Source organism: Bombina bombina, chromosome 1 (genome assembly GCF_027579735.1).
Source record: "Bombina bombina isolate aBomBom1 chromosome 1, aBomBom1.pri, whole genome shotgun sequence".
Taxonomy (NCBI): domain Eukaryota; kingdom Metazoa; phylum Chordata; class Amphibia; order Anura; family Bombinatoridae; genus Bombina; species Bombina bombina.
In genome coordinates this window covers 590,473,591-590,485,814 of record NC_069499.1, presented here as the reverse complement: position 1 = coordinate 590,485,814, position 12,224 = coordinate 590,473,591, and the positions used below count along the sequence as shown (strand labels likewise).

The window sequence follows — 12,224 nt, the reverse complement described above, 5'->3', positions numbered from 1 at the left end:
TGTACATGTATATGTGTATGTTATGTAGTGTGTGTACGTATATCTGTATATTATGTAGTGTGTGTGTGTGTACGTATATCTGTATGTTATGTAGTGTGTGTGTGTGTGTGTGTACGTATATCTGTATATTTTGTAGTGTGTGTGTGTGTGTACGTATATATATGTAAGTTATGTAGTGTGTGTGTGTGTACATTTATATCTGTATGTTATGTAGTGTGTGTGTACATGTTTATCTTTATGTTATGTAGGGTGTGTGTACGTATATCTGTATGTTATGTAGTGTGTGTGTGTACGTATATCTGTATGTTATGTAGTGTGTGTGTGTGTGTACATTTATATCTGTATGTTATGTAGTGTGTGTGTGTGTGTACATTTATATCTGTATGTTATGTAGTGTGTGTGGTGTGCATATTTATATCTGTATGTTATGTAGTGTGTGTGTGTGTACATTTATATCTGTATGTTATGTAGTGTGTGTGTACATTTATATCTGTATGTTATGTAGTGTGTCTGTGTGTGTACATTTATATCTGTATGTTATGTAGTGTGTGTACATTTATATCTGTATATAATGTAGTGTATGTGTACATGTATATCTGTATGTTATGTAGTGTGTGTGTGTGTGTACGTATATCTGTATGTTATGTAGTGTGTGTGTACGTATATCTGTATGTTATGTAGTGTGTGTGTGTGTGTATATGTATATCTGTATGTTATGTAGTGTGTGTGTGTGTGTGTACATATATCTGTATGTTATGTAGTTTGTGTGTGTACATTTATATCTTTATATTATGTAGTGTGTGTGTGTGTGTGTTCATATATCTGTATGTTATGTAGTGTGTGTGTACATTTATATCTGTATGTTATGTAGGGTGTGTGTACGTATATCTGTATGCTGTGTGTGTACATGTATATCTGTATGTTATGTAGTGTGTGTGTACATTTATATCTGTATATTATGTAGTGTATGTGTACATGTATATCTGTATGTTATGTAATGTGTGTGTGTGTACGTATATCTGTATGTTATGTAGTGTGTGTGTGTGTGTGTGTGTGTACGTATCTCTGTATGTTATGTAGTGTGTGTACATTTATATCTGTATATTATGTAGTGTATGTGTACATGTATATCTGTATGTTATGTAGTGTGTGTGTGTGTACGTATATCTGTATGTTATGTAGTGTGTGTGTACGTATATCTGTATGTTATGTAGTGTGTGTGTGTGTGTACGAATATCTGTATGTTATGTAATGTGATTGTGTGTACGTATATCTGTATGTTATGTAGTGTGTGTGTGTGTGTGTGTGTGTACGTATATCTGTATGTTATGTAGTGTGTGTGTGTGTGTGTACGTATATCTGTATGTTATGTAGTGTGTGTGTGTGTACGTATATCTGTATGTTATGTAGTGTGTGTGTGTGTGTACGAATATCTGTATGTTATGTAATGTGATTGTGTGTACGTATATCTGTATGTTATGTAGTGTGTGTGTGTGTGTGTGTGTGTACGTATATCTGTATGTTATGTAGTGTGTGTGTGTGTGTGTACGTATATCTGTATGTTATGTAGTGTGTGTGTGTGTACGTATATCTGTATGTTATGTAGTGTGTGTGTGTGTGTGTGTACATTTATATCTGTATGTTATGTAGTGTGTGTGTGTGTACATTTATATCTGTATGTTATGTAGTGTGTGTGTACATGTTTATCTTTATGTTATATAGGGGGTGTGTACGTATATCTGTATGCTGTGTGTGTGTACATGTATATCTGTATGTTATGCAGTGTGAGTACAAGGAAATCTGTATGCTGTGTGTGTACACGTATATCTGTATGTTATGTAGTGTGTGTGTACATGTATATCTGTATGTTATGTAGTGTGTGTGTGCATGTATATCTGTATGTTATGTAGTGTGTGTGTGCATGTATATCTGTATGTTATGTAGTGTGACTAAAAGGAAATCTGTATGCTGTGTGTACACGTATAGCTGTATGTTATGTAGTGTGTGTGTGTACAAGGAAATCTGTATGCTGTGTGCATGTACATGTATATCTGTATGTTATGTAGTGTGTGTGCACAAGTATATCTGTCTGCTGTATATTGTATGTGTACATGTATATCTTTGTTATGTAGTGTGTGTATTGTGTACATGTATATCTTTGTTATGTAGTGTGTGTATTGTGTACATGTATATCTTTGTTATGTAGTGTGTGTATTGTGTACATGTATATCTTTGTTATGTAGTGTGTGTATTGTGTACATGTATATCTTTGCTATGTAGTGTGTGTATTGTGTACATGTATATCTTTGTTATGTAGTGTGTGTATTGTGTACATGCATATCTTTGTTATGTAGTGTGTGTATTGTGTACATGTATATCTTTGTTATGTAGTGTGTGTATTGTGTACATGTATATCTTTGTTATGTAGTGTGTGTATTGTGTACATGTATATCTTTGTTATGTAGTGTGTGTGTTGTGTACATGCATATCTTTGTTATGTAGTGTGTGTATTGTGTACATGCATATCTTTGTTATGTAGTGTGTGTATTGTGTACATGCATATCTTTGTTATGTAGTTTGTGTATTGTGTACATGCATATCTTTGTTATGTAGTGTGTGTATTGTGTACATGTATATCTTTGTTATGTAGTGTGTGTATTGTGTACGTGTATATCTTTGTTATGTAGTGTGTGTATTGTGTACATGCATATCTTTGTTATGTAGTGTGTGTATTGTGTACATGTATATCTTTGTTATGTATTGTGTGTATTGTGTACATGCATATCTTTGTTATGTAGTGTGTGTATTGTGTACATGTATATCTTTGTTATGTATTGTGTGTATTGTGTACATGCATATCTTTGTTATGTAGTGTGTGTATTGTGTACATGCATATCTTTGTTATGTAGTGTGTGTATTGTGTACATGCATATCTTTGTTATGTAGTGTGTGTATTGTGTACATGCATATCTTTGTTATGTAGTGTGTGTATTGTGTACATGTATATCTTTGTTATGTAGTGTGTGTATTGTGTATATGTATATCTTTGTTAAGTAGTGTGTGTATTGTGTACATGTATATCTTTGTTATGTAGTGTGTGTATTGTGTACATGTATATCTTTGTTAAGTAGTGTGTGTATTGTGTACATGTATATCTTTGTTATGTAGTGTGTGTATTGTGTACATGCATATCTTTGTTATGTAGTGTGTGTATTGTGTACATGTATATCTTTGTTATGTAGTGTGTGTATTGTGTACATGTATATCTTTGTTAAGTAGTGTGTGTATTGTGTACATGTATATCTTTGTTATGTAGTGTGTGTATTGTGTACATGTATATCTTTGTTATGTAGTGTGTGTATTGTGTACATGTATATCTTTGTTAAGTAGTGTGTGTATTGTGTACATGTATATCTTTGTTATGTAGTGTGTGTATTGTGTACATGTATATCTTTGTTATGTAGTGTGTGTATTGTGTACATGTATATCTTTGTTAAGTAGTGTGTGTATTGTGTACATGTATATCTTTGTTATGTAGTGTGTGTATTGTGTACATGCATATCTTTGTTATGTAGTGTGTGTATTGTGTACATGTATATCTTTGTTATGTAGTGTGTGTATTGTGTACATGTATATCATTGTTACGTAATATCTGTGTACATGTATATCTGTATGCTGTGTTTGTGTATACTGTACACGTATATCTGTATATTGTGTGTGTAGACATATCTGTATGTTGTGTATGTGTGTGTGAATATGTATATCTGTATATTGTGTGTGTAGACATATCTGTATGTTGTGTATGTGTGTGTGAATATGTATATCTGTATATTGTGTGTGTAGACATATCTGTATGTTGTGTATGTGTGTGTGAATATGTATATCTGTATACATATAAAGGTCAAAACTGAAACATGCATGGGTACATTTAATTTTGAAATAGAAGCATTTGTACAATATTCTTCAATTAACAAAACACTTCTAGTAAAAGTTATTACAGTTTTTCAGCGGCATACACACATATGCTATGAGGGCATGTACCTTGATTGGCGTCTTGTTCCAATTATATCAGTATATTATACTTGTCATTTTTGGTGTATGGTCAAATAACAGATTGGTTAGCCTGCCTTAAAATGTCAGCCCTATTTTTGGTCCCAGTCCAGCCCTGATGCATACTGTGTATATATGTTCTCTAATATGCAAATGTATAATTTAAACTGCTAATACATTGACTCTTACATTTATGCATAATAAAATAACTTTGCAATGTACTTTATTTATTTCGCCCCCACCCTATAATGCCATTTAGCTCTGACAATCGTAGATTTTCTAATTCTCAGAGCTGGCACAAAATGTATTGACTGTAATAAGATTAAATATGTAACATATAAGATCAGCACCATTATTTAGAATGTTATTAGGTAACTCCCTTCTTGCACAGATTCAGTCTGTTTATAATAAAGCTAAATTAAAACCATGTGACTGCTGAGCTGTGCTTTTTTTGCAAACTCACTCTAAAGGGTCTTTAAGGTTTGTTTGAACAAGTTCTGGGATCACAGCAAAGCAAACAGTAAGAACTATGTACTGCATACTTTGACCTCCCCAACAGCAGTGAGTATGTTTATTAAGTTTATTTATTAAAGAGCAGGTCAGCCAGTGCAAAGTCTTTTTCAGTCTGTAATTTGGATGCGGACATGGCTGTTCGGGATAAATCACTCTCCTGCTTTCCAATCAGAGCAATTTTTCTCATGGTGGTTCTGTTTAATGTGACTGAAGGTGGAAGGCTTTTGGTATTCCCACAAGATGGTAGCCACTGGCTAAGCATGCAGAGTTTAGTAGAAAAATTATCTCATAAAGGTCACCAAATTTTTATGGTTATCCCTGAAACCAACTTATTTCTAAAGGGTTTAACAAATTACACAGTGAGATCTTTTTCTACACCCTATGGCAAAAACTTCTTAGAAGATCATATGAAGAGCATGAGTAAAGAAGTATTTAAAGATAATCCATTTTTACAGAGGATGATGCACATGCATCGGAGAATAAGTAACATGACTGGCTCTTTGCTGGAAGCCTGCAAAAACCTTCTGAACAATGCTACCCTCATCAAAGATCTAGAACAGAGAAATTTTCATGCTGTTCTAAATGATCCGGTCCTCCCATGTGGAGAAATAGTGGCTGAACACCTCTCTATACCATCTGTGTTTTTCATGCGTGGGGCTTTGTTTGGGATTGACCAGGAGGCCTGTTTATCACCCAGTCCTCCTTCTTATGTGCCCAGAATATTCACCACATACTCAGACCACATGACTTTCAGTCAGAGGGTGAAGAACCTGTTGGTGTATTTAACTGAACATGTCCTTGGAAGATTGTTCTACTCCTCCTATGCCAGCCTGGCAACGGATTTTTTGAAAAGGGAAGTAACGGCCATAGATCTTTTTAGTCGGGCTTCCATCTGGCTCCTAAGATACGACTTTACTTTTGAATACCCTAAGCCTGTGATGCCCAATATGATTTTTATAGGAGGCATTAACTGTGTCAATAGAAAGCCCCTGACTGAGGTAGGTACTGTTTGCATGTTTGAATCTAATTGGTATAAGGTAGGTTGCAGCAGGTACATAAGCTACTGGGTTCATGTTGCCTGTGTGCTTGTACATTTATATACATATGACTAGATACATATGTATATCTCTTATATGTGTGTAATAAATGCAGTTTCTCCCATATTATTCCATACTAACATATTGGTACTTGCAGGATCGGTGTGGTTTTGTGGTGGTCCACATGACTTAGGGCAGGATAATTGGCAGTGCCAGTATGGTGACATTTCGGTGCAATCCTGCAAATTATGGGAAAGTTAGGAACTCTACAAACGTATGCTTTTTAGAGAGGATGCGTGTGTTCATGCCTGTGTGTTTACCAAATGCAAGATTTTTACAGAGGGTTGATATCAAACTAGATACTACCACATTTACTCAGGTGTTAAAACAAATGGGGTCAAATCAAACTTGCATAAAATATATAAAGTATATAATACAAAATTCAGACAAGGTATTATATATTGGTAAATAAATATATTTATGGATAAAAGTCATGTGTGGCTATCAGTCCACTTTAAAAGGTCACCAGGGTACAAGAATCAGTTGCAATTGTATTAAGAAAAATCCTCTTGCACTAACAGGACTTTTATATAAAGTGACAATTTATTTTGATGTATCAGGGATTTGTTCCCCTTCTTCAGAAATTCAATTTACAGACAAATGTTCCATATACAATTTATATGCTATTACAAAATGTACCGCCCACCCGCATACGTGATACAAAAAATGCAAACTGTGTGGGGCTAACTAGTGGTCTCAAACAGGTGGCCATAATAACAACAATCATATATGTCATCACTACTAGCCAAGCCATGATGCACGTGCATGTGAACCAGCCAATAGGATTTCAGTAGCTCTCATCCTATTGACTGATTTGAATTTGAAGAATCAAATCAGCCAATAGGAATGCAAGGTACGCCATTTTAAAAAGGCTACCTTGAATTAAAGCTTCAGTGTACGGCGGGGACCATATGAAGAGCACGCTCTGCGCTGGATGTCTTCGCTGCACCGCCGGGATGAAGATAAAAGATGCCCCCGGCGCATTTTTTTGAGTGCGGAATGGACGTTGCATTACAGGCTAAAATGCTTGCGGTATAGCAATACCGACACGACTCGTAATAGTGCGTTACTGCCATTACATTGAAATTGCTATTTTTTCAGCGTTAAAAGCCGTAACGCAAAACTCATAACCTACCTGTATATAAATTAGTGCAAAAACTAATTAACATCTGTCCTTTGGCTAGGGATGGACAAATGTGCTGAAAGTGTAATTAAGAGCAAGTTTTCTCTGTGAACAAAATCACAAAAAGACAAAGGCGCCTCCTAGTGTAATACAGTTGGTGAAAGAGATTTGTTAGGTAATCAAAAAGGTACTCACAAGTGGAGCAGCACCCAATTGTGCTAAATCAAACAGACTGGGATCTCACAGTGTCCCAGCTCACTGACACTGCAAGGAAACTGGTTTCTCCAACGTCTTGCCGGACTGACAGAGCTCAGACTCTCACAAAGAGGTTTACATAAAACCAAATTTTATTAATAAAATAAAAATCTCAGTGTCTCATGACACTAGATATTAAAAGAACAAGCAACGCGTTTTTCAGACTGCTGTCTGTTTCATCAGCCTGATGAAACAGACAGCAATCTGAGAAACGCTGTCTGGCTTGCCACAATAGAGGAGACTAAGTAAACTTACTCAAAACAGTCCTCTACTACTGTGGGTAATCCCAGAAAAGTGTAAATGTGTTTTAAAAACATAAAAGTGCTTGCATATAAATGTGCTTTTAATCCATGAAAATGTTTAAACACATAGTTAAAGTCAGCTCTGAAATGGCGATGCACTTCTGTTGTAGTGCTGAACAGGGTTGGTGATTGTTGGCTTATAATTGTGTCTCAGCTGCCTATAACTATAATTTTTACGCTGTCACAAAAGTGGGTTTTCTGTTGTTTCTTGGATCTGAGAACACGTTTTCAGCTCACCGAAAAAGCTCTATATTTAACATGGAGCTGAAATGTTCTTTCTCAGTGATCACAATTTTCTCTATACTAATTTAACATGTTTCCTATATTGGCTGAAACCAAGTTATCTGGAGCCGATATCGGAACGATTGTAATCAAGGTCATAGTTACAGTATATACATAATAATGTAATAAAAATGCTATAATGCATCAGCGTATGCACTTATTGTGCTTTAATGTTCCTTTAATTGCTGATAATGTACTAAGTATATCCATCACTATAATGTTCCTTTGATATTACACATGCTACTACTAGATTGCCTTTTTTTTCGCTTGAATGTTTATGTTTGTTTAATATTTTGTGTCCTTTTTCCTTACCCCACAGTTTGGGTACCTTGGAAAAGCATACTCACTATACGTTTTTCTCTCCCAAAGGAGTTTGAGAAGATTGTCAATGGCTCTGGAGAACATGGGTTTGTTGTTTTCTCTATGGGTTCAATGGTGTCTGAAATTCCTATGAACAATGCAATGGATCTTGCAGAGGCTCTGGGAGGAATCCCTCAAACGGTAAGAAAATAACCACCACAAAGAGACAAAAATCTGGTATTGGATGACAACGTTGTTATTTACTGTTCCGTAGACAAACTTTGTTTACTGTATTGTGTTAGTAAAGATATTATCATGGACACTATATAATGTACAGGCATATTATTATTATTATCATCGGTTATTTGTAGAGCGCCAACAGATTCCGCAGCGCTATAAACAAAGGGGGAGTACAACAAAACAATTATAGGGTAGAGGGCCCTGCCAAGAGTTGCACTGTTGTAGTCAGCTCTTTAGAAGGTGATCTACAAGCAGCTGGACTTTTAGGCTTACATGCTAAGGGGGTTCAGGGGATAGCAATGGAGGAGAGGAACTGGTATAAAGTAAGGTTAGTGTAGGTTGTATACATCCCTGAACAGTAGAGTCTTTAGGGAGCACTTGAAGCTTTTAAAACTAGAAGAGAGTCTTGTGGAGCAAGGCATAATACAAAGATTTATCAGGAACTCCGTTTTTTGTCAGTAGTGATTCTTTTCAGATAATGCCACTGCTCTGTATCTTACAAAAAAATGTTTGATTAGATGATTGCTTAAGATTTTGTATAGGAGGGGATTTGAGTTTCATTGTTGGTACAGTGGCATCATCATTTCTGAGTGTGTGAAATTGCTGATTGAGTTCTCTTGTGATTTCAATTAGGTTTTATGGAGATATACTGGGACTCCACCATCAAACCTTCCTGAGAATGTTCATCTAGTGAAGTGGCTACCCCAGAATGACCTGCTTGGTATGTATTCTCACAGCACCATAATGGCTAAGGCTGTTATTTCCACTGTGTTCTCAGAGGTGTTATGACATGATAAAATACATTGACATATTACTTTTAAACTCTGACTTAAAGGGACAGTTTACTCAAAAATGTTCTCCCCTTTAATTTGTTCCCAATGATCCACTTTACCTGCTGGAGTGTATTAAATTGTTTACAAGTATTTTCTTTACCCTTATTTTGGAATTTGAAATAGTTGATTTAGCCTTTGGTACCCCCACCTATTATACTCCAAGTGGGGTATAGAAGAGATTAAGGTAATAAAATGTTAATTTTCCATTGTTCTCTCCAAGTATTGGTCTTTGGTTTACAGACAGATATAAGATAAAGAAGCATGTATATGTACACAATGTGATAAATTAATGACATCTGATTATACCTACAAGCTCAACCCATTTTATTAGGTTGTGGCTTTTCAAAACACAAATGGTTTTAACACTGAAAAAAATGGCAATTTCAAAACAGTAAGGCAGCCATTACCAGTCGTGTCAGTATAGCTATACCGCAGGCATTTTAGACTGTAACGCAACGTCAATCCCGCACTCAAAAACAAAATGATGTTTTTGCGTGGGATTTTTATAGCACCGATATTACAGGTTGTGCAGTGAGGCTAAAATGCTTGCGTTACAGCCTATACCGACACCATCCATACCGCCATCTGAGAGCAGTAGTTATGAGTTTTGCGGCAAAAAAGGTTTCACAAAACTCATAACTAAACTGTTACAAAGTAACACCCATAAACTACCTATTAACCCTTAAATCGCCGCCCACCAGCATCGCAAACACTATTTAAAACTTATTAACCCCTAATCTGCTGCCCGCCCACATCCCCGCTACTATAATAAAGTACCCAACACCGCAGCAACTAACTAAACCTATTAACCCCTAAACCACCAGCCCCCCACATCACCATTAATAAACCTATTAACCCCTAAACCGCCAGCTCCCCACATCACCACTAATAAATTAAACCCTTAACCCCTAAACCTATCACCCCTAACTTTAAATTAAAATTACAATATCCCTATCTTAAAATAAATAAAAACTTACCTGTGAAATTAAAAAACCTAAGTTTAAACTAACAATTAACCTAACATAACTATTATACTAAACTATTATACTAAAATTAAAATAACTATCAATTAAAAAAAACGAAATTACACATTAAAAAAACCTAACACTACTAAAAAAAATTAAGTCTAAAATTACAAAAAATATAAAATACTAAATTACAAAAAATAACAAACACTAAATTATGAAAAATAACAAACAAAATTATCAAAAATTAAAACAATTAGACCTTATCTAATAGCCCTATAAAAATAAAAAAGCCCTTTTCAAAATATAAAAAAACATAGCCTACAATAAACTATCAATAGCCCTTAAAAGGGCATTGCCCTAAAGAAATCAGCATTTTTACCTGGAAAAAAATACAAAGACCCCCCAACAGTAAAACCCACCACCCAACCAACCCCACAAAATAAAAAACCTAACTCTAACAAAAACCTAAGCTACCCATTGCGCTGAAAATGACATGTGTATGAGCATTGCCCTTAAAAGGGCGTTCAGTTCTTTTACATTGCGCTGAAAATGATATTTAGCTCTTTTACCTAAAGCCCAAAACCCTAATCTAAAAAAAAAAAAAAACACCCAAAAAGATTTAAAAAAAAAACTAACACTAAACCCCTAAGATCCACTCACAGTTTCTGAAGTCCGGACATCCATCCTCATCCAGGCGGCAAAAAGTCTTCATCCAGGCGGCGAGAAGTCTTCATCCAGACGGCATCTTCTATTTTCATCCAGGCGGCATCTTCTATCTTCATCCCGGCGGCGTCTTCTATCTTCATTCCGTTGGCGTGGAGTGGATCCATCCTTGAAGACATCCGGCGTGGATCGTCCTCTTCATACAGTCACTGCCGTACACGGGATCTTCAATGCAAGAGAGCCTTTTTAAAATGGCGTCCCTTGCATTCCTATTGGCTGATTTGATTCTTGAAATAAGGATGAGAGCTACTGAAATTCTATTGGCTGATTTGAATAGCCAATAGAATTTCATTAGCTCTCATTCTATTGACTGTTTAGAACAGCCAATAGGATTTCAGTAGCTCTCATCCTATTGGCTGATTTGAATTTCAAGAATCAAATCAGTGAATAGAATGCAAGGGACGCCATTTTGAAAAGGTTTCCTTGCATTGAAGATCCAGTGTAAGGCGGTGACCATATGAAGAGGATGCTCCGTGCTGGATGTCTTCAAGGATTGATCCGCTCCGCGCCGCCGGAGTAATAACATGTTCATTTTCAATTGTTTCATCTTAGTATTGGGCCTTGGTATGCAGAGAGAGATAAGATAAGGAAGCATGTGTGTGTATAGAAAGTGATAAAATGAGATCTGATTTTCCCTGAAAGCGCAGCGCATTTTAATGGGTTTTGGTATCACAGAATAAAAACAGCTTTTTTCGGGGGCGGAGCTAGCAGCCAGTGAGGAAAGACGTGTTCTCTGTGAGCTCCGTGAGAAGAAAGTCTAAAAACGATTTTTTTGAGAAAATAACCACCTAATAATTAGGTACTTGCATGTCCCTAACTATACCCAAATTCATTTGACTTTACTTGAGACAAACAGTGAAGTAGTTTGAGGCGGGCCAGCATACAAACTTTCAAGCCGAGAGACTATACCGGAGCCGACATAAAGCCGTGCTGAAGCCAGCAGGGTGAGAGCCTGGCTAGTTAAGGCGCCAAGACGGTCCAAGCAGTGTCGGCTGCTCTATCATAGATAAATAGACTGTGGGACTAAGTGAGTAGTGAGACCTAGCTCTGTGGATACCGGAGGGTCGGGGCTCCGCTCCGGGTCCACTACCAGCCCAGCTACGCAGAAAACGGACTGTGGGTCGGTGTGAAGGAGACCCTACCTAAAAGAACGCAGTCACTGCTTCGACACAGTGTCGATTTCCCACTGACCACTTACTGAGCAGAAGAAGGAGCCTGACGGTTCTTATTGTATAAGACTGGAGACCGGTGTGAGATAGCTGGAGGCCCTCTTGACTGTAGCAGCTGCATATACCGCTGTTTGGAGGACCTGTAGCGGAGATCGAAACCTTTTTGTCTGCCCTGAGTCCTACTGCAGTGCCTTGCTTTAGAGGCACCAGACCCAGCCTGCCGCCTTCGGGTAAGCCTGCTCCCCTGCATTACAGAAATTGAACCCCGGGGGCTCCGGAGGGTCGGGGATCCGCTCCGGAGCTGAGTACCAGGCCGGGGAGTGCAGAGCTATACCAGCAGATCATTTGGAGACTGCCGTTAAGCCAGAG

At 36.9% G+C, this 12,224-nt stretch overlaps 1 protein-coding gene across 3 annotated transcripts in view; it reads left to right on the top strand.

The window, feature by feature from the left end:
- The window catches only part of LOC128645687 (UDP-glucuronosyltransferase 1A1), a 111,678-nt gene that overhangs the window by 78,629 nt on the left and 20,825 nt on the right, over nt 1–12,224 (top strand). For 2 of the 3 annotated variants that reach the window (XM_053698877.1, XM_053698876.1), the window contains exons 2-3: nt 7,992–8,123; nt 8,796–8,883. In XM_053698877.1, the coding sequence (XP_053554852.1) occupies nt 7,992–8,123; nt 8,796–8,883 (220 nt within the window). Of the gene's footprint in view, nt 1–4,657; nt 5,562–7,991; nt 8,124–8,795; nt 8,884–12,224 lie in introns of those variants that run through there. The other variant, XM_053698875.1, reaches the window with a different exon arrangement.